The 23,108-nt window shown below is 35.0% G+C and overlaps 3 protein-coding genes across 3 annotated transcripts in view; 2 read left to right on the forward strand and 1 right to left on the reverse strand.

Annotated features, from left to right (window-relative positions):
• On the forward strand, positions 1-4,153 carry LOC111331686 (E3 ubiquitin-protein ligase PPP1R11). Its single transcript, XM_022936848.2, has 3 exons — positions 1-140; positions 2,489-2,594; positions 2,918-4,153. Exons 1-3 carry the CDS (start codon positions 72-74, stop codon positions 3,109-3,111), a joined length of 369 nt encoding a protein of 122 aa, XP_022792583.1. The 5' UTR covers positions 1-71; the 3' UTR covers positions 3,112-4,153.
• On the reverse strand, positions 3,916-18,584 carry LOC111331649 (autophagy-related protein 16). Its single transcript, XM_022936809.2, has 21 exons — positions 18,320-18,584; positions 17,372-17,451; positions 17,185-17,222; positions 16,984-17,101; positions 16,203-16,276; positions 15,887-15,977; positions 15,436-15,525; positions 15,209-15,279; positions 14,926-14,997; positions 14,392-14,458; positions 14,173-14,278; positions 11,008-11,078; positions 10,835-10,906; positions 10,226-10,346; positions 9,526-9,586; positions 9,252-9,305; positions 6,687-6,757; positions 6,309-6,393; positions 6,103-6,150; positions 5,469-5,567; positions 3,916-5,137 (listed from the first exon to the last, which is right to left on the reverse strand). The coding sequence occupies exons 1-21, from the start codon at positions 18,420-18,422 to the stop codon at positions 5,041-5,043; spliced, it is 1,689 nt and encodes a 562-aa protein (XP_022792544.1). The 5' UTR covers positions 18,423-18,584; the 3' UTR covers positions 3,916-5,040.
• Positions 18,477-23,108, forward strand: part of LOC111331668 (phosphoglycolate phosphatase) — a 5,268-nt gene continuing 636 nt past the window's right edge. Inside the window, exons 1-9 of the mRNA XM_022936826.2 lie at positions 18,477-18,602; positions 18,673-18,740; positions 19,475-19,567; positions 19,927-20,067; positions 20,869-20,931; positions 21,131-21,281; positions 21,521-21,620; positions 21,718-21,759; positions 22,415-23,108. The exon at positions 22,415-23,108 is cut by the window's right edge and continues 636 nt beyond it. Coding sequence (XP_022792561.2) covers positions 18,515-18,602; positions 18,673-18,740; positions 19,475-19,567; positions 19,927-20,067; positions 20,869-20,931; positions 21,131-21,281; positions 21,521-21,620; positions 21,718-21,759; positions 22,415-22,598 — 930 coding nt within the window. The 5' untranslated portion in view covers positions 18,477-18,514 and the 3' untranslated portion in view covers positions 22,599-23,108. The remainder of the gene's footprint in view (positions 18,603-18,672; positions 18,741-19,474; positions 19,568-19,926; positions 20,068-20,868; positions 20,932-21,130; positions 21,282-21,520; positions 21,621-21,717; positions 21,760-22,414) is intronic.

Below are 23,108 nucleotides of genomic sequence, written 5' to 3' on the forward strand. Positions count from 1 at the left end.
TTGTCATATGCTTGGTCACAAAGCCAGGTGTTACGTAGACCTAACGAGGAAGTTCTATCATCGAAGAAGAAATGGCGGAATGTCCAGAAAGTTCTAGTGATACTGTCACAGTTACCGAGGAAACGAGTGGTAGTCCATCGGTATGTACTGCATTCTTCATCATGTCAAGCAAATCATTCCTCTTCAAAGCGGTCAGATTTATCATAATTTTGAACCGCTGGAACAGCTGATTGATCCCTCTGTATCTTGCTGTTAAAAATAAATGTCCGGTTTAGATGGTTTTAAATTAGCTTAATCGGTACTGAACTAGCTCACAACTACTGACCATAATATCTTGAACAGAGAAAGAACCGAGAAAACTAATTTTGGCAAAATTTCCTAGTAACCCCATACTTCATTATACATACAATTCTTGGATAAAAGAATGCAGATGCAAAACAACAGATTAGGGACTTAGAGCAGTCAGGACGGCAACCCCAGGGAAGACGTCGATTAAAAAACGAGTTTCTTCTTTTAGTTAGAATTTCGAAAATGGCTGCATGTGTTTACCGTCTCATAGGGCGCCAGACCTCAAACTCAACATAACGTATAAAAGTAGCGTTGAGTTCCAAATGTAAATTAAAATAATTTGCCGCCGCGGTTTCGCTTCGCAGACGACGCAAATTTTGGTGATTTCACATTGTTGTTTTGCAAAGGACGGCTAAGAAATGTACAAAGTTTTAAAACGCACGTGCTTGGCTATTGTTCTGCCAATTAGATCTATTGTTTTTCCACGTTCTCGATGCCGTAGCCGTCGTGGTTTGCTTAAAGTCCCTATTACCTTTGGGATTACGGCTTTGTTTTTGATTGGTATGGAGTTATACGGACATTTTTCCCTAATTTTTTTCAAACTAACTTTGTCTTAATATGAAGTAAAGTTCGTGGAGATCATCCCATGGCCAAGAATTCAGGTGCAGGTGCATTATTCTACTACACCAAGGGTGCCACTATTTTCCGTCAGAAAAACTCTTAATAAATCCACCGAAAATAGAGATTGTATTTAAGTGATTGCAGGGTCCCTCAGAAATTTGGATGAGGGTGTGACTTTTCCACAAGGTACCATAAAAGGTAGATTTTGCAGAAAACTACAAATTAAAACTGTTTTAATTTCTTTTTTAACTGAGAAAATTTTAAAAAGCATTCTTCGGAAAGAATAAGTTTAAGAGACAAAAAACTTTTTGAATATAATTAAGCACTCAATGCGTGTTTACAAGTTCATAGCTCTCCTACTTGAAATATCATGTAAGGTACTTAAGGGGTTAGTTGCTCATTCCAAAGGTTGATGGGACCATGTTTCCAAGTTCTGATACAAAAGTATAATTTCAAACAGCTGTCAATCTGAGATACAATGAATATATGAAGTTCATATATTTTGAACTGCGGTATTAGATACGCATGATGCACGATCCTTGCAGTAGATAGCGCTATTTATGCAATAGCGAAAATCAGACCTGAAAAAAATCAGGCCTGTATGGGACTCGAACCACTGACCTCTGCAATACTAGTGCAGCGCTCTACCAATTGAGCTAACAAGCCAACTGGGAGCAGGCAGTGGTTCGAGTCCCGTACAGTGGTTCGAGTCCCGTACAGGCCTGATTTTTTTTTTTTCAGGTCTGATTTTCGCTATTGCATAAATAGTGTTATCTACTGCGAGGATCGTGCATCATGCGTAACTAATACCGCAGTTCAAAATATATGAACTTCATATATTCATTGTATCTCATTTATCACTTTCACGGGTTTATTATGAATCAACTTAACGGCCTGCTCCCAGTTGGCTTGTTAGCTCAATTGGTAGAGCGCTGCACTAGTATCGCAGAGGTCAGTGGTTCGAGTCCTGTACAGGCCTGATTTTTTTCAGGTCTGATTTTCGCTATTGCATAAATAGCACTATCTACTGCGAGGATCGTGCATCATACGTATCTAATACCACAGTTCAAAATATATGAACTTCATATATTCATTGTATCTCATTTAACACTTTTACGGGTTTATTACGAATCAACTTAACGGCCTGCTCCCAGTTGGCTTGTTAGCTCAATTGGTAGAGCGCTGCACAAGTATCGCAGAGGTCAGTGGTTCGAGTCCCGTACAGGCCTGATTTTTTGCAGGTCTGATTTTTGCTATTGCATAAATAGCGTTATCTACAGCGAGGATCGTGCATCATACGTATAGCTGTCAATCTATCTACTATAAACCTTACGCTTTTAAATATCACTCTGCGTGGTGTAAATAAGACCTATTTCTCACCATCTGCCCCTGTAGTCTTCCTTAAGCTGTTACTGACAGCTTCCTGGTCAAAATTTTGTGCCAAAACACATTTTTATTTTCACTTTGTTTAATCCTATGACACTGGCATTTTTGTGCTCAGTTATTTTTATATAAAGGAAAGTTATAATAGTTAAGTTTAAAGGTAAAATGTTAATGCCATGCTTGATTTTGCTCACAGCAACAGCGACTCGTACTGAAACTAAAGAAACCCAAATCAGAGAAAAAGGTGCAATGGGATGCAAGTGCAGTAGATAATGAGTTTATGGGAAAGAAAACATCAAAATGTAAGAAATAAACAAGGTTATTGTATTATTAATTGACTTAAGTGAACATGGGTCTCAGTAAGTACCAGTAGCTCTTTCCTCCTCCTCAGTGTTCTTCAACTTAGCTTAACGACTTACTCTCCCATAGATATAATATTTCTTATGAACTCCTTTCACAGCGTTGACCCTAGTAATACAAATGACAAGATGTCTGACATACATTGACTTAGATATGCCTTGTCTCGCAAGCAAGTTAACTGGGCAGCTTCGTTTGTGAAATCAAAGGTTCAAAGGTTTGAATCATTGACTGGGACTTAGATTTGTTCTGTTTCACCCTTGTTTAGGTTGTTGTATTTATTCGAAGCCTAAGGTGTTTGGAGACTCTTCATCTGAAAGTGATAGTGATGATGATGATGGATGTGGCCACAACTCATACTGCACAGGCCACAAAAAGAAAAGCTATGGCCATCCTCATGATCACAATAACAAAGGAGATGAACCTGCCTCATTGAATTCCAACCCAAATGCAAATAGCTGATCATTTTGACCAACACATATAGAGAATGTAAAATTTATTGGTTGTTATTTTATTAGCATAGTTAATTTATTTCTAAGATAATGTACAGTGCCCTTATTGTTAACAATCAGAAGGTAACATTAACCCTGTTGACATGGTTCCTTCCTTCACCTTGTCATACAGGGCTAGAAATTATTGTTAACAATCGGAAGGTAACAACCCTGTTGACATGGTCCGTTCCTTCACCTTGTCATACAGCGCTATAAATTTTCTCTTAAGAAGAGAATTGCACCACAGAGGGAGGTCTGCGATGGAATGTGATCATTTTGTCATTCAAATTAAGACCAGAAATGTTTATCAAATGAAAATTGCTAATGAGGCAGTCACTGTAAATGATTAAGAATCACCCTGAATAAATGACATAGGTAAATTGCCAATAATTTCTCTGGATGGGATATTTGTAATCAAAAGAAAAGCATGCAGTGTTACTTTGTGTTTGTTTTCCAGTTCTCTTCATGCTTAAGGGTGATTTGTGCTGTAAACCAAAAGACTTTGCTACTTGTAAATGCTACCCTTAAGCATTGTTTTACAATGCAAAAACAAACCTGAGATGCCTTCAATAACGTTCTTAGTAACTTCCTTGGTTTGTTTTCAATAAAACCCTTTAAATTGAAGTTGGCTTTGATTTTGTATGTTTAGTTGTTCATAAAAAATCTTCTTGTCATTTACCAAAAACTAAATAAGAATAATACATAATGGATCCTATGAGGATATTGGTAAACATCAAGTCAAAAAAAATTGAGTTAAAAATTAATGAAATTTCCATTTACCAGTCCACAAAACAGTTTATTATCACCTCTTTTACAAAAGAAAGCTAAATTATATTTACAAGTCCTATCAGCAGAGAAATGTGGGTAAATAGTTTTAAAAGCAATGCAGCACAGTTTGAATAGCTAAATATGGTGAAATTGGCTTTGGGGGGGAGGGGGGGTTCCATTGTTTTATGACCATTCTTATTTTTTACTACTTACATTGTAATATGCCTTATGGTGTTTTTTTTTTTTTTTTAAATAAGCATTTATAATTGCATTCTGCGAAATCTAACATTCCTTTCTAAGTAAATGGTTTCTCAAACAGCTCATTGTATTTTAAATTATTGTATTAAAAATAAAGTAAAATTTTTTAACCTGACTTTCCCCCCCCTCCCCTCCCAACCTGAGTCAGCTGGAACTTGTACAAATCAAATTACTATTTTGCTCAAATTTAAAGCTACTACCCTATCAGTTATCTTAGACTCCTTGATATTTTGTTCATTGTGCCCTCCTTTATAGCACTTCTAATAAAATGGTCACCCCATTTAAGCATCCCCACAGAGAGGGGGTTTAGGATATTTCCTTGAAAAACACCTGTCAGTCATATTAGGTTTAAGTAGTTGCTTTTGGAAGAAACTTGCCTCTCTACACACATGTGTGGTTTAAAAATGTGTCATAATTGACTTCAAATTCTTTATGCCCCAAAAAACTAAGCTCTTACCAAGACTTTTATTTTAAAACTACATAATAAACAACAGGATTAGAATTACAATTGAACATTTATTCTTAAAGATTTTTTAAAGGGAAACTGCAGTTAAAGAAAGCCTTCACTCTTGTCAATTAATTTTGACTCTTCAAAGACACGTGTACCTTCTATGGTTAGAGCAAGAAAACTTATTTTACAACATTATCTAAAAATGCCATCTTGTAATAAGTTTCTTTCAGATACCAAACAATTTTTTCAGGGAGTTCTTTTTCAAAACAGGATGAAATAAGTTTTTGAAGCCTCTGTATCTTGCTGTACATAAATTTTCCATTTAGTCCAGTTATTTACAGCACTGTTAGTACTTAATACAAATGGTGTGCATTGAAAATCAATACTGAAGTGATAGCAATGCCATCCAGTTTGAAAGTGACTTCAGTATCGGTTTGTCCAGATAATTGCACGCTTGTTACGATCACAGCTGATAAGACTTGATCCATCAGGATGCCACGCACACACAACCACTGAAGAACTGCAGTTAGAAAATAAATTCAGAGTGGTAAGTTTGAATCATTCAATGAAATATACAAAATTAACTGCAGTGACCTTTTCAAACTACATATTTGGTGATCTACATTACACAACAAAACAAAAGGACTGGAATCAGTTTGTCAGTCAGTCATTTAGTGTGTAAGTTAGTGACTCAGTGGATGCGTGGTTGGGTTAGTAAGTCAGTCAACCAGTGAGTCATTGAATCAGTAAGACAGTGAGTCTGTCAGATAGCCAGTGCAATTAACCAATTGAAAGTATTTTTAAAACAAACCTATTACATATAAATAAGTATACATCCATGAAATACTAACCTGTGTTCTTTAAGAACCTTTTCAAGTTTTGCTGAGGATGCATTCCATACAAAAATACTACCATCATTTGAACCACATATGACATACTGGCCATCAGGACTAAGGAATTCAAAATAATGTCACTGAATACAAGTTGTTGCAATATGCCATTGCATATTTAATTAGCCCACAATTGTTTAGATCATTATTCCCAGTATGCACCATTCTTTTGTTCACACCTAATTAGCTGTAGATTGCCCAAAAATTATTATTCATAGTGAGTGTGATTTGTATTTAAAAAAGCCGTTAGGACGCGAAATAAACCTGCTCACTAAAATGAAATGGTTGTATTTGTCAGGATATTTTTTCTTCATGCAGGAGACGAAAACCACATTAGGAAACACAAGTACAAATTAGCAATCATTTAATTCATTTGTGTCGCATCAAATCTTGTAGCCAGTATACATGTTTAAAGGATTTCCAAAATAACTTGGTTGAAAAAATGTAAAACAGATAAGAGCAGCTTGTGGTTATGTATATATACTGGACTATTTGGTTTCACTTTTAAGACCTGCACAATCATGTAAAAAAATTATCTTAAGTCATAAGACGATTTGTGCTCTGTACTTAAAGTTTGGAATGTTCTTTAAGATACCTGAATGATGCCCTTGTGTAATCCACTGCAACTTTAAAACCATCCGCACTGGACATAAAATCAAACGAAAATGACTGCTTTGGAAATACTGTACTCAAGATTAAGGGCACCGTGACTTTCTTATAGTCATTTTGTATAATTTTTCTCCAAATTGATGATTTGTAAATTCATATAGTTCATGCAGTGAATGAATCATGTTTACTCACCTACATGTTGACATAACCTGGTTCATTCTCAAGTCAAGCAATTTTACTGTGTCATCCCTTGCACTCGCCAACATGTAGTTCATGTCTGTCAAGAAAAATCCAAAAAGGAAGCTTACTTCAACTGCACTGCTGCTTCTGTCTCATAAAATCGTGTATGTTATGTTGATGGCCCCATGAATTGAAACTCCACCATTTCCCGATTCTAAATGTTGTATTTCGAAACTATCATTTTTGACAAGGACATGCTTGTCCTGTTGCTTTTCTACAATACTAGGGGCTCACAAAAAAGGAGCTTAAAGAGATTTGGTCATGCTGTAAGACACTGTTAAGTTTATTTGGTAGGAAAAGCAATGTCCTAACACAACAATTCTCAACAACCTGGGGATAAATCTAGTGATGTTATTTTCCCCTGAAGTGTGATTTCTCCAACACTTGATTGATTGTCAGATCTGAGGAAAAACAGATTAAAGTAGAATTAATACTATGTATATGGGGTCTACCAAACAATGGGAATGCGTGCATGCTGACTGGATGTAAGTTATGCATGTTAGATTCTGTATATAAGATGGGCCTTGTTGTTCATTTCCAAGGAATTATCACAGATAAGCAAATAGTAAACAAACATGAGCCCAAATCAGTAGCATTTCTCTTCAGTTGGTATTATTTTCATTATGATCAGCTTGAATGGTTCAGTTATTTATTTCTTATTTCTGTGCACAACTTTTCTCTTATTCATTCCTGCGTATCTGGACAAAGTAATTTGCTTCATTTACCTTTGATCAGAATGGAAATTGCAAGGGATCTTTTTACTACCACTGCTCTATTGTTTTTAAAAATTTTACTAGAGGATGATACATGGTATAAACACTTATTTTAAGTATAAAATGTTAAGTATAAAATTTTAATATTATGCATGTGTTGACACTAATTTTACGCAACTTTTATTGAGTATGAATTTTGTGTAACTTTTAACCTCAAATTATCAGACCTTTACATAACATTAATTTTATACAATCCTTTTCTTCTAGCTCACACATTATTTTGTCCAGATCTACAACAGATTATGATCCTCTTACACCCATTTTTGAAGTTACTGCTGCAAAAGGCACATATTACTGGGTTGAAACCTAGGCTGCATTTAAATAGAAACCAAAATAGTGATGGTAGATTAGAATCCAACTTTGAGTTCTTATTTTCGTCAGTCACAGGCACAAAGACTGTGAAGAAAATTACATGTGGTAAATAACAAACAAAAAACCCAACAGTTGCCAAAATGAAGGTGACAACAAGTCTTTTATTCACTGATCCATAGCAATAGATCACTATGGTTAGTGGAAGATAAGTGCTAAATACTGTGCATACAATTAAATACACATCACCAGATTTAGTCATGTACAAAGTTCATGGACCAATGCACTTCAACTCAACTTCACTCCACTGGAGAAGCTGAAAGGCTGTCAATGACATTAGAAGAGCCATGATTCACATGATTGCAATGGCTTGTTTAATATTATCTTCACTCAAATGAAATCTTGTGCTCAAAGGATGTAGCATTGCATGATAGCATTCCATGGCTGATAAGGCAAAAGTTAAGGATGAAGATACAAAAGAGATATCCAAGATAGCTGAGACTTTGCGAGTTATTTTTCCTACACCAGTGTTAAATATCCCTCTTCTGAAGAGGATCACAATGGTGCTAGCAAGATGGCGAGAAGATCAGCAACTGCCAAATTCACCGAGGGGTAGTTTGTTGTTGTATGCAGAACTTGTGTTTTGTGCACAGTTCATATGACCAAAATGTTACCAATAAATCCAAAGATATAAAATGGAATAGCACAGAAAAGCAGGACAAGGTCCAAATTTCCTATCATGTTGGCTCTCTTGTCCCTCTTCAGTGGAACGAGATGTTCACAAAGGACGTTAAAGGATGACATTAATTAAGCTTTGAATATTAAAGACTGGCTTGCAAATTTATTTTACATAGATTACTAAACTTGGTAGTGGGTTGAATTTCCACTAAAACTTTAATTTTCAAAATCTATTGCACCTAGAATTTGTTTCACCCATCTTTTCTGTAATTGGTAAATAATGTTATTTATTACACGACTTGGGCAGTCAGAGTGCCAATAACTAAAATCAACCTATCAAAATGCTCTATTGCTGGTCCAACATTCTCTAAGTATTGGACCGGGCACTGTCCCGAATGGTCCTGAATCATGATACCGCACTTGTGTCCCTTTGAACTTCAGTCGTATAATAAATCTCTTATTAACCAAGCTTGCTCAGGACCGTACTGGGAGAATATTGGCCCTCGGTCTTTTTTGTATGGACCTCGCTGCGCTCGGTCCGTACTGTCAAGACCTCAGGCCAATATTCTCCCAGTACAGCCCTCACGCTTGGTTAATAAGATATATATAAAGTCCCAGTGAAACATAATATTTTCCACTAAGGAAATCACCAACGATTTTCAAAACAAAACTAAATTGATGTTTGGATATTACTGATATCTTCTCAATGTTTTAGATTTCAAAAGAAAATTAAAATCTAACTTATTTACAATTTAATGGAATTTTGTGTTGTTAAGACTTTCTGGCTAAAGAGAGAAAGCAATTATAAAAGCTATAATCAACATAAAAAAAGAAGAGGCAGATGTTTTGTTATCCTCTACAATAATCCTTATCAAAATAATGTAAAACAATATTATAATAGTTGCATTAATTTTATTTATTTTAATATAATCCACTTTTATTTTTCATCAGTTAATATATAATTATGCATTATTAACCAAGCCTGAGGCCAAGATGGCTGGATATTGGCCGTTTTTTTATTTATTTATTTATTTTGCATTTTTATGGACTGATTTAACTGGTCTAGTCTAATTGTCTACATACCATGTAATTTTTTTATTTCAGTTTTGTAGATCACTATTATTAGTTGGCTCACCTGACATCCCAAAACCTGACAGTCTTGTCTAGATGACCACTTGCCACTTGTGAACTGAATGGAATAAAAACAATACTCAATGTTTTCATTCACTTCAGCTACTTATTAAAATACGAATTGGTGTGACTACCCTAATCAACAATGGAAATATTGTTTTAACTGATTAGTCAATTGTTTATGACAAACAACAAATACTTAATGACATGGAACATCTATGAATGTTGGAGAACCGGGGTGGGTTGTAACCAATCACTGTTGTTAGTTTGTCTCTTACCCAAATCCCTCATGGATTACTATATCATTACAGCTTGAACCAGCAAAAATTGTCCGCATGCCTGAGAAAAAATGAAAAAAGAAAGAGTAAAATTGAACCCAATTGAAATACTCAACATATTTCATTCAGAGATGCCCCATGGTGAGTCGAAGAAGGCGGTATGTTTTTTTTTTTTTTCAAATGTATTGCAGTTGCCTGAAATCAATTTAGTGTAAAATAACAACTAATAATAATAATAATAATAATAATTTAATATTTATATTGCACAAATTAACATGTGGATATGATCAAATGCGCAACACAACACTTTTCGGGGGACTTTGGCTGGACTACATATCAGTAGTTTATAATCAATCAAAGGAAACTTATTTGAATATGCCCCCTCCCCTCAATTCCCAATAAACAGGCCAGACCACATTACAGTAATCTTGTGAGTGGGTTCTTTACCATCCCCTGCCTAACCAAATTAACTAATTAATAGATGCAGGGGAACCACATAAAGACATGTAACTGAAATTCAAAGATTTTTTTCCCTTTTTGAGCATGTATGGCACAATGGGTAAATGAACCTTTTTGTATCCTATAAATTCGTTACATAATAGTATTTCATGTTTTCACAGCTACAAATCGGAGTACCATTTACAGTTTGGACATTTTAGTACTTCATTCAAAAAAGAAAACTTAATTTAAAACAACTTACATGCTTTACTTCTAAGATCCCAAATTTTCAATGTTCTGTCATGGCCTCCTGAAACGACTTTAGTTGCTCCACCAAAAAATTTGGCTGCCATAACCTTTTGTGAATGTCCTGTGAGGGTGTGCTACATAAACACGAATATCAAAAATAGTTACAGTTGAACCAGCAACATCCTTAAAAAGGAATTTTGTATATTTTGATATCAATGGGTATTTGCAGGTCTCTAGTGTTTTGAGGGAAGCAATAGCATTGGACCTTCATGGCAAAGATTGTTTGTAACAATAACAATAACATTTATTATTTGTATTGGGCCTTTTCTATAAAATATTCAAAAGTCCCCATCTTCAAAGAGAAACTGTACAAAATTTTACACTCGTACAGATTGTAACATTTAACATATTGAACAGCACAAGTAGTGATTAGCATTTCTTGTTGAAATATTTGTAATCACTTTATCTCAAAACTGAGGCCAAAAAGGCTTATTCACATGCACATAAAACAATCATAATAATCATGGCCTCCATTTAAAGAAGAGGTATGTTAATTTCTTTGAAAACATGGCAATTGCTACACGTGCAAGAACTAGCTCTTATGGTAATTAACAAATCTCACTCTAAGTCTCTGATCTGTAAGAGTCCATACTCTACATGTTCCTTCATGAGAACCTGCCAGAACAAGTTTTTCCTATAAAATATAACAGTTCATAAAAAGATTAATGGCAATGCCACAAATGGAAATACAAGCCTTGTATATTTGGTATTGACCCAAAAGTCATAGACTCTTACCTGAGGGTCAGTTTGTACTGACATGACACCTGCATTACAACCATGCATGATTCCCTTTATTGTATAGTTTCCTGAAATACAAAAAGTCGCAAATATCAAAAATTAGAGAAACTGAAAATACTTCAAATCGTTCTAAATAGAATTACTGATTACAGTCGAACCTCACTTATTTGGATATATCAACAAAGTTGAAATGGTAAATTCGCCACCGTAATGATTACAAAAGCTGACGTTTCGAGCGTTAGCCCTTCGTCAGAGCGAACCTCAATTATGCCGACTTGTTTTTACTAGACAAAAACAATCCGGATAATCGAGGGCCCACATAATTGAGAATATGAATATTAATGAGGAACAAAATCTGTCTAAATTAAGAAAGTGACTTTTAATCTTGAAACAAAACATTTACAAATTGTTTTGAAAAAGATATGGTCTACACCTTCACTGTCCTTAGTGAATAGGGACCTTAAGAAACCACGATGGCGACAGCAATGAGGACGTGGAAAAACAAGAGATCTCATCGGCAGAACAATGGCTCAGCATGTGCGTTTTGAAACTTTGTACATTTCTTAGCCATCCTATGCAAAACAACAACGTGAAATCGCCAAAATTTGCATTGTCTGCGAACCAAAACCATGATGGCAAATTATTTTTATCAATTTCCATTTGGAACTCAATGCTACTTTTATACATCATGCTGGCTGAAGTTAAGTTGTGGTGCTGTATGAGACAGTAAGCTCTTGCAGCCATTTTTGAAATTCTAACTAAGAGTAGAAATTAATTTTTTAATCAAAGTCTTCCTTGGTGTCACTGTCATGGTTTCTTAAGGTCCCTAATACCTCTACACAATGTGCATTAACAATCAAAATTAATAAAAATTGCTTTTATATTGGCCTAAAATGTTGAATTAAGTCAGTTTGTCTTAGAGAAGAACATCGCCTTTACTTCATTTTTCAGTGCTGTAGTTTTAAAAAGAATATGGCTTCTTGATCATGACTAATAAATATTCATGAAAAAATCGGGACCAAAGAAAAAGTTCAGATAATCAAAAAATCTGGATAATTGAGGTTTGGATAATCAAGGTGTGACTGTATATAAATACTGTGTATTTAATACAGTGGTAATAATGCACAGGCCAAGTGCTGCAAGATCTGTGCATCATGACTGATAGCATTTGATATTCTCTCCTTCAGCCTAATTTGACTAAAGCAAAAGCATTTTATCATTCCACTTTTTTTTTAGTCTTTCTTTCTGCTTTTAGCCCACATCTTGCTGGGTCATACGGCTTTTTTTTCCAGCCCTGCCCAAACCATCACCTATGGCCCTCAAATGGGGACTTTTGCCTCAAATTTTATATTTTTATAGCCAAGAGGACTGCTACATACTGAGACATTTTGATACTAAATCGTTAAAAAAAGAAATATGCTAGGACAAATGTACATAAAAACAGTTACTTTAAATTTATAGGATTGTGGACGAATAGAACAGTTTGCCTCTTGAGGTCCATTCGACATGCAATGTTGATAAGTTTAAAGCTAGTGTTACTAAATTTGTAACAAAATTGGAAATTATATTCTATACAAGGCTAAAAGATTAGGAAAAAATTAAAATGTTTGAACCAAACATTTTTGGCTGTACATTTGCCATCATCAGGGTTGAAAATAATGACCATCTGTACATACATATATATATCTTATGTAATTCCTGATGGGAAAAGTTTAGAGACATAAGAATCTTGTGTAATTCCCAATGGGAAAAGTTTGGAGACATAGGAAATAACTTGTTTGTTCAAACTGGGGTGGAATTGTGGGATCATTAGCCCCTCGATGATCCTATGCTCGTGGAATGTTTGTGCTGAGGAGAGAACACGCCAAGTGAAAGAATGTGATGGATTTTCCCGCCAGAGTTTTGCAGGTTCAGAGGTGTGAGCAGGATTTGAATGCTCCGCAATACGTACTGCTAAATTTCTCACAGTCTCACCACTGTAATCAACGCCACAAGGACAATCTCCTTTGTAAACAACTTTAGAACTGTGAGTGCTTTTGTCTTTGTTGTTAAAGAGGCTTTTGATTTGCCTTGTTTGCCACAGGATTACAAAGATAAAAATTGTAAAGTCTGTTTACGAGCCTAGTGGCCCATTAGGCCGGTGCTTAACTCTGGTTTCTGTAGCATGAAGCGACTAAGAGTATTTCTACTACCCCCTGGATGGAATACCAGTCCATCACAGGGTTACCCCCAGCAATAAATTGCCGGTACCCCTTTATACACCTGGGTGAAGAGAGGGACTGTGAGAGTAAAGTGTCTTGCCTAAGAACACAACACAATGTCCCGGGGCTTGAACACGGACCATTCGATCCGGAGTCAAGTGCACTAACCATGAGGCCACTGCCCCTCCACAAAGATGAAATTAAAATTAGTGAACTCACTGAGTTTTGCAACGAACATCTTACTGAGTTTTTCATTTTCAATGCAAAAAGGAAGCTTGATGAAAACTTTCTTTCACTCTTCAAAGAGAAAATTCGGAATGATGTTGTCATCTTGTGATGGGTCGTTTAGAAAGTTGTTGATTGTATGTGAAATAAAACGTTTGGGATAACCTGCATTGATAAAAGATGTTTCAAGAGTTTTTATATCCTTGTCAGGATCAGTAGAGATGCGTTTGGCTCTATGGAGTGCACCAGTGATGCAATTCCTTTTCCATTTTGTAGGGACCTCCGATTTCCAATTGATGTCTCCAAACTTATCCCATCGGGAATTACATAAGATATATTATGTAGGTGCAGACAGTCATTATTTTCAACCCTGATGACAGCAAACAGCCAAAAATATTTGGTTCAAACATTTTAATTTTTTCCTAATCTTTTAGCCTTGTATAGAATATACTTTACTAAGCGAACATTACGGATACAATATTGTAAATATTACTACAATTCTTTAGTGAGTTCATTGTAATTTTTATGAGGTGATTTGTTTTTATATGGGGTCATGCAACTCTTTTACAAATCAACCTTATGGCATTATTTTTCTTTCTCTTTTCCTGTAAATATGCCATTAAATTGTAATTAAAAGAAAAAGAGAGTATAGAGGCTCCGTGGGTAACACAATAAAAATTAATATTTACACATGTAAGGGAGAAATAATTTGAAAGTAAGATATCACAGTTCCTACCATTGACTTGTTCCCAGACCTTCACTCTTCTGTCTGCCCCACCTGTTACAAATAATCTACCTGAAATACTGAATCTGGCAGAATTTACTTCACCTTCATGTGCATCCTGTTGTAGAACAAACAGAAATAGCTAGTCTGTGTTGTGGAGGGCAATATATAAAAAACTGTTCTATAATAAATTAATATCAATAATCATCAACACCTTGAAGTCATACTCACAAATTTTTTATCAGGAAATGAAGGGATAGATATTATTGCACAGAAAGGTACGCCTGGCTGATTAGAACTGCAATTCAGACAGAAAAGGAAAGTGATAATTACACCTTATAAGTCACTTAGTGATAAAAGAGATAGGTTCTACATTCTCTCTTAATTAAGCTCCCTCTCTGTCTAACAACCACCACTAAGATCCTCTCTTCACTACTTCTCATAACAATTAATAAGCATAAAATTAATCTAAAGGACATCAAAATTCCAGATTTAGATTTTTTTTAGCCTTGTCTCAATTTTTTTCTGCAAACACTCCCTAACCAAACTTCAAACTTTCTAGCAATATAAATAACAAATTGCTCCTTGTTCATTCATGTGTATTGATGTGTTCACCTTAATACTGACCTGGTCTGGTACGCCATTTATTTCCTTTCACTTAACATGTGACTAACAGTCTGCTTATCATTGTGTAGTTCATTAACAGAGGCCCATTAGAATGTTCACCTATCTACTGTTTAATAGATATTAAGCAGAGTAACTCACGTTGGTATATTTACAACTACTGGTTCTTTCGCTGCATCTATAAGTAGATTTTGCTGCTTTTCATGACGTATTCTAATTAAAAATTAAAGGAAAGTAAACATTTGGTGATATGCAAAACATATTTTCCAGTTTCACAAATCCCACCACATATCCCATCAAAAAACATTTTATATATTTCAACAAGGAGATTCTATAATTGCACCCAGTAAGAATAACACAGAGTCTACAATGTCAGGAAAAAGGAGGAAAATGTATTTCCTTGACCAAAAAGTATTCTCTTTACCTCAACTGTAATTCATTTTCTGCATTTACTTTGTCGGCATCCTTTGCTTTTTGTACCATCCACCTTGCTACCTGGATGTTGAATTAAACAATTATCTAGAATTAACTAGATGTTAACTGATTGTCAATGAATTAGTCTATGAAAATGAAAATAATTGAAGACTGCTGGAAAATGCATGGGTCAAAATAAAACAAAATTCATAATAATTTTGTCAGAGATGAACTCACTAGATCTTCATTCTCTGTTTGTACTTTCCTATATCTTTCATCCAATAATGAGTAAGCAAGCTGTAATGCTTGGAGTTCATCCTTTACCATCTGCAAAAGTAAAACATTAACCATGATAAAACACAGTAGAGAAAAAGAATTGATCGCAAAACTTGGTCAAGAAAATTCTTCAAGCCAGTTTACTACAGGATTTTTTAAATACTTTGTTCTGTAACCTGTCATGGGTAACTCAATGACATGTACAAAATGCTTTCAATGTAAGTTACTGTATATGTGGCTGATAATTAATATGCAATAACTGGGAAAATATTTATTAATGTTAAATTTGAAGGTCTTTTCAACTACCTCATTGCTTGGCTTTCAATTACATCAACATGGTATAATGTGGTATACAAAACAAATACTATTATTATAGAATTACAAACCAAACAAAACTTTATCAAATGTGTACCTGACAATTTGCCGTCAATTCTGTAACTGTTTGCTCCAGTCTCTGCCTTGCCCTATCAACTTCTTCTAAATTGTTTGATAAGTCATGTAACCTGGTGGGAAAACAACAAATTAATATATAGTTACGGATCATACAGAATTATGAATACGATTTAAGAAACTCGCAACTAAAACATACTCAGAAACTTTGCACTTTTACTCCCAGTTTCTCTCTATTGTTAGTCTCACATTCTGATCAAATAAGTATTAAAAAGTACAAAATATGCATTCTTGACACAGTATATAAATTCATGCTGCTGGTGCACATGTATACTCACTCTCCTTCCTTAGCCAACAGTTCTTGCTCCTTTTGTCGTAACGTATTGTTAAGCTCCATCAGTTTCTGAGCATTCTAGTGATGAAGAATATTCTAGTTGACTTGTCAAAACACGAAGTTGGCAAAGAAAGTATCATCAGATATAAACCTGGTAATTTACCTGACTTATTGGCAAATTCTCTGTATCTCAGTTGGCATAACATCCAACCATGAAGTCAGAAGTTCAAATTTATGAATCCCTTCCCTGTTTAGTCTTTGGTCCTCAAGGAAACATATTTATAACATAACCAAAGTAAAGCGCGCGCTCTGATTGGTCAATTTAGCGTGCCCCATTTGCCCATGGGTGTACGCTGCTGACGTGAGCAAATGCAAAGGCTATTTTTCCGCGCGCGCTTGTTTTTTCTGGTCGCGTAAGATTTGTTAAATAAAAGGGAACTCTTTAGCTACAATGTATCAATGTTATGTTATAAAACAAATGGTAAACACCACAGCGTACACTATTGAGTTATGGATGCACTTGGGAGGTTTGCTAAGCACTCAAGAAGCTAGAGTCGCTCTCGGCTATCGCCTCGAGCGACTCTTACGCTTCTTTCGTGCTTAGCAACCTCCCGCGTGCATCCATAACTCAATAGTGTACGCTGTGGTGTTTACCATTTGTTAAATATTGTCATGCCACATTTCCATCTTAATAGAATATTTTTTAAATGATTAAACTGATGAGAAGTGGGTCCCTTACTCAATGTGTTAGACACTGGTTAGGGCAACATTGTTATTAGACAAACCTCTCCTTTCTGACGATGAAGCTCTGTCAGTTCCTCTTGTAACTTGAACAGCTTTTGCTCTAAGGAAGCTACTTTTTCTGATCCTCCACCAACACCCCCTGCCCCTCCTCCCAATGAACTAAAAGAGTAAACAACAAGTAATGCAAGGTTAATCATTATGGAGATTTCATCTGAACCTACTTCGCAATTGTGACGACTTACCTTGATTCTTGAGCACGTCTATGAAGCTCAATTTTTTCCTGTAAAATAAGAAAAGGAAGTTCTGGTCATGTTAATCTGTTATTCAATAAGATAGGAGGCTAACCAATAACAAAGGGTAAAATCAAACATTAGGTAATGTGAAACCACCAATCAGCTTTCAAAGCAGAAATGCAGCAGGAGTTGTAACCTGTTGAATTTGAGCAACTTGTATTTCCAACTGAACCACTCTTAATTTTGCAGTGTCAGCATTTTCAAATAACTTGTTGTCTGTTAAAATAAAAAAAAATATCACAAGCTGGGAAAATAATACACTTTTAAATTAGTTGTGGGTGCAGCTGTAAAGAAGTTCTCTAACCACCAGTAATATAATGAAATACCCAAATAGTATCACCATAACACCATAAAAATAACAATCATTCTTTCCCCGGAATGATGAAAATAAAGAGAATGAAAAACTTATGTGTAAAAGTTTTCAAGCAACTTTCAACGTTCTGTGACCTCATTAATTAGTGCTGAAACAGAAGTCCACCGAGAAAACGACCCACACGTAACTTAAAATATCCTCAATAACTCGCTCTCCGCAAAAAATTCATATTATTTCCCATGACAATTCACCAATTAGAGTTTCGCTCTTTCCAACCTTTCACTTTTCACGATATTTGCAGTAATACATTTGTCCTTCCTTCGATTCTGTTTTTTATTCACGACAATTTGAAAGTGAAGAGAAATATTAAGGATGGAAATAGTTAAAGATCCATTCATTTGGTTCGTTTTGAACATGATTTACTATGAACTTGAATCTAAATAATAAATGATTCAATATGCATTGATGATGGTATATCAAATAGATGTGAAATGTCATATTACAGGGTCAAATATTTCCTATCTGGGGTCGGCAACAAGAAATATCACTTCGCATCTACTAAAAGAATTTCTTGAGATTTCTTTTGGATTTCCCTCAATAATTAGATAAGTCAACTTGACTTGTCAGGAAAACATACAGGAAAAACATTTGGATTAAAGTTGTAATGTATTTATTGATTCGTCAAAGTCAGTAGTACAATATGAATGCTTACTGATTAAATCCTCACAAAACGTGCAATTTTCAACCAACAACGAAGAAATCTTCACTTACGTTCCCTGATGATATCTCTAAAGCAATGCCACTCCACTCGATCCCTCGCTTCGAGTTTCCTTGATATTATTTTTCTCCAACTTTGCCGTTCCCCACGCGCCATCTTGAATGACTGGGGAGGAACGTCGAACTACAACCGAGCGGAACTTGGTAATGACGTATGAAGGCAATCTTATAGATTATCTCAGATCAGAGATGACTTGCAAAAGTTGTAAACTTCTTGAAGGAACCGGTGCCAGCAACTTCATTGCCTCGATGGACACTTTTATTTTTGATTGTGATGGTAAGTAACATATCAATTGGTGTTGAGGTGTCATTGTACCAAAATCACGTTCAGTCTCATCGTATCCCAGGGGTCCTTTGGAATGAAGCCGGCCCCCTAAATGGTGTGATGGAAGTTTTGCAAGAGCTTCGAAGATTGGTAAGAAGAATTATTCGGATGGCTGACGCTGTTTATGTTTAAGCAATGTTTAAGCAAGTATTATTTTCTTACTGCGATTGATATTATTATTTTTATAATTTAGTTTCTTTCTTTGATTCAGCCAATGGATCACTGCAATGTGATCAAGATAAAACAGTAAGGAGTAATAACCATTTGATATTATATACTTATTAAACATGACGTTATGGCACTGGAAGTATTTTGAGCCTAAAAAGTAACCCACTGTTTCAAAAATTGTTTTCAAATATGCTTAAAATTGGACTATTGATACTGTTATTTTAAATGTTGCTGAGCAACCTGACCTCTTATACCATTACAAAACAATTTTTCCAACATCTTCTTTCCATCCCTTAGTAACCTGTCAGCATAATAAAAAGCAATGCAGGAAGGGTTTTTGGCCATTTCCATTCCATTTAGCTATGTTCTGCAATATTCAAAGAAGCAGATGTGTGTAAGCTGTGCAATAGGGTTCCTAGTTCTATAGTGTAGCTTGTTTGTGGAATTGTTGATCAAATAGGGGTGCATGATAGATTTTTATCTTGTAAATTTTGTGATAAAGCTCAATGGTAAATGGTTTCCCTCGCATACCTCTTCATTAAGAGACCCCACCACCCCACCACCCAGGGTAAAACAACTGATCAAGCCAGTTATAATCACATTTACTTTTGTTCACCTGTGTTTTGACTAAATTAACAATTTTCTTTTCATTTTAGGGTAAAAGGGTTTTCTTTGCAACTAATAATAGCTCCAAGTCAAGAATGGCATATCTTAAGAAATTTGAGAAATTTGGAATTGAAGCTTATGAGGTAAAATGTAAAAATTTACTAGTTAAAAAAATTTACCTACTAGTTAGAAATAAAATTAACTAAAAGCAAAAATTACCAGCAACACAGACATTGTAAGTACATTCTTCCTTTTCTCTCTTTTCCCTTCTATTTTCCATAGTTTAATCTTCATTTCCTTTCCAGAACACCTGTAACTTTTCTTTTATCCCCTCACTCCACCTTTAATAATCCAAGTACCAGCATTTATGAGCACTTTTTCACTAGTGTTTGGCTGTTGCATGAAAAAGCACAGAGTATAATTTTATCCGCTTGTTTTATTCTTGTGTTCTAATAGATAATGGAATGAAATTTTTTGCATTTTCTTTTTTGTTCTATTTCAGGAAGAAATCTATGGAACAGCATATGCTGTTGCATATTATTTAAAGGAGATTCTAAAGTTCGACAAAAAAGTTTTTACACTTGGCACAACAGGGATGGTGGAAGAACTTGATGCCATGAATATTCAACATATTGGTTCTGGTGTAGGTTGGATCTGTCAATAGTTCTGACATTGCTAGTAATAAATAAATTATAGGGAAAAGTAATCACTGTGCACACATTAGAGGTGGAAATACACCCTACATAGGTGAACAATTGTCTCTGCAAAATTTTCTGGTGCCCCAATATAAATATGCTTATTTCTCCAAGTTAAAACATCCATCTTTGGAATGATGTAGAGGAGATGAGTAATTTTCATGAAAAGAACTCATTGTATATTTAATTAATGGTCTTTTGCAATACATCTGCAAATCATTGTTAGTGCAATTTCATTGTTTTGTTGATCTATTATTCTGTTTTACTTTATTTGTTCACTTATTTGATACATTGTGTCCTAGACCTTTCCAAATATCAATGAATAAAGTCTGATAGTTTCGAAAGAAACTGTTTGGGGCTGAGTTGGTGGGAGTAACGAAATAATTTGGATATATCAACAAAGTTGAACTGGTAAATTGGCCACCGTAACGATTACAAAAGCTGACATTTCGAGCGTTAGCCATTTGTCGGAGCAAATAGAGGAATTGTGGGTTGTGTGTGCTTTTAAAGGCAGAGAATGGAGCTACGTTATTGGTGGGAACATGGCAACGAGAAAAACGAGAATAAATTAGTGGAATGAAAAGCGTTCGTTGATCCCTGTGGGAGTTAGACTGCCGGTTTGAAAGATGAGCAAATCTTGTTGTGGCTTGTGATATTAATTAACTGTTCATAATATATACAATATATTTTGAAGCATTTGCATTGTTTTTTCCATGGCTTATATGAATAATAACTCAACTTACTTTCAGCCTGATCAATCAACTGGTGGTTATAATCTTCAAGAATGGGCTTCATTTAAGTTGGACCCTGAGGTATACATTATGTTGATACTACTTTTGTTTTTAGTTTCTCTTTTTGACATCCCCAACATTATGTATCTCACTGGGTTATATTCTTTCCCAAGACGTGTTATTCTATTGTCAGTGGATCTCTCTTCTTGACATGGTTAAGGGGTGAAACTCCTTGCCTATGTTGCTGGTGACTGTTAAAGATTTTCCTGTTTTGTTAAAGGTTGGAGCTGTTGTTTGTGGATTTGATGAGCACTTCAGTTTTCACAAGCTCATCAAAGCAGCCAGTTACCTTGCTAAAGATTCCTGTTTGTTCATTGCCACAAATCTAGATGACAGGTTTCCATTTAACAAGAATGGTGTGGTTATTCCAGGTGATCACAGTATCAATTTAATTTTTGTTAGTTGATAATATCATATTATCATCTTTTTCTTTAAAATTCAGTATGTGATACATGTTGTTTGGCTTTAAAACACCTCCAGATTTCTCAGTCTTCTTTGCTGAGAGTTTGTGACTCTCCTACTGACAGAAATGTCCCTAAGACTATGAATGATAATGATTATTTTGTAATTATTGTTTAAATTAATCAGCTAAATAATGATTAAATTTCAGGGACAGGCTGCATGGTAGTTTCTGTGGAAGCAGCAGCTAGAAGGAAAGCTAAAGTGATAGGAAAGCCAGAGAGAGTCATGTTTGAGTGTATTCAATCACGGTAAATAAATAACGTTTAATTTGTGAAATGTATATTATTAAATCAGGTATCTAAGAATTTTTCATCATGTGATTGTTTGCTGATTTTTGTCAAGCAGGCATGCTATTGACCCCTCAAAGACTTGTATGATAGGAGACAGGTTAGTTCATTAGCACATTTTTTGGATCCTTTAATTCCCAGCAGTGAGTTATGAGGAATTTGTTCTCACACTATCCACACTTTGCCAAAAGCATCAAGTAGAGTAACTATATTGTTTGATTTATTGCCAAATTCATTGAGCCACAACAAAGAAATGTTTGGGAGATAGACTGTAGGAATGGAAGGGTTAACTTCCTGTCATGAAAAGTTATTCTTTACAGAGAGGATCATCTTCCTAAATAAGTATTTGGTATGGTATGGTATCTGATCGATTCTTCAACAACTTAGATTTTGTTTAATTAAGGACACCTTTTCTACAGTTCAGTTGACTGTACCAAAACATACTGCATACTAGATTTCCTTAAGCAGGACACTTTGTCCACATTACTGTAGCGAGAAACATACCACACTCTCTTGACACATTAATTCAGCATCTTTGAATATTTTGGAGGCAGCTTCTGTAGCTGTTTTTTCCTACATAACCACAATGACATTAAGGACATCGGAAACCAATTGGTGCACAACTTTGTTTCATGGTTGGCTGGCCTCTAGGAATTCCTATCACAGTTCACATATTCAAGCTCTGCACTGTTTATTAGTTGTTGCTGATTTTTTTTTTTTTTTTTTTTTTTTTTTTTCTCCATTTACCAATTCAGATTGAACACGGACATCATGTTTGGAAACAACTGTGGATTGACAACTGTTCTAGTGCTGACAGGAATCTCATCCCTTCAGGACATTCAAAATTTACAGACTTCAGTCAGTCCTGATGATATAAATTCTGTACCAGATTTTTATATGCCAAGTTTAGAATCACTGAAATCATCACTCAAGATTTAATTTTCTATGGAAGGGTAAATGGCTTACCTAATTTACAGGTATCAACTGATATCTAAATACATCAAGTTTCTTGATTGATATGTGTGATGGGTATACAAACCTTTTTTTTCATTCAGTCTCTTTGGTGTACATGTGGTATGGGAGGGTAAGCAATATTTTTCTTATCTTATGGGTTCTCCATTGATAAGGCTGACCTGGTCTTTGTTTATTAAGAGTATTTTAAGAATTCTGAAGAAGACATAAACCTGAATCTTGAGACTGTTTGGTTCGCTTCAAATCTCTTTTATGCAATAATTTTTGTTCTTACCAACTTATTTCCTCATTTATGTCCTGCAAGAGTAATAACACTTAATTTTCAATTCGTATCTGTAATCAAATGGCGATGAGTGAAATTAGAAAATAATTTCACGCATGTTTGGTCAAAATTCTGATAATTTCCCAAGCCTTTAGGCAAGGGAAATTATCAGAATTTTGACAAAATGCAAGTGAAATTATTTCCTAATTTCACGA

Source organism: Stylophora pistillata, chromosome 7 (assembly GCF_964205215.1).
Source record: "Stylophora pistillata chromosome 7, jaStyPist1.2, whole genome shotgun sequence".
Lineage (NCBI taxonomy): Eukaryota > Metazoa > Cnidaria > Anthozoa > Scleractinia > Pocilloporidae > Stylophora > Stylophora pistillata.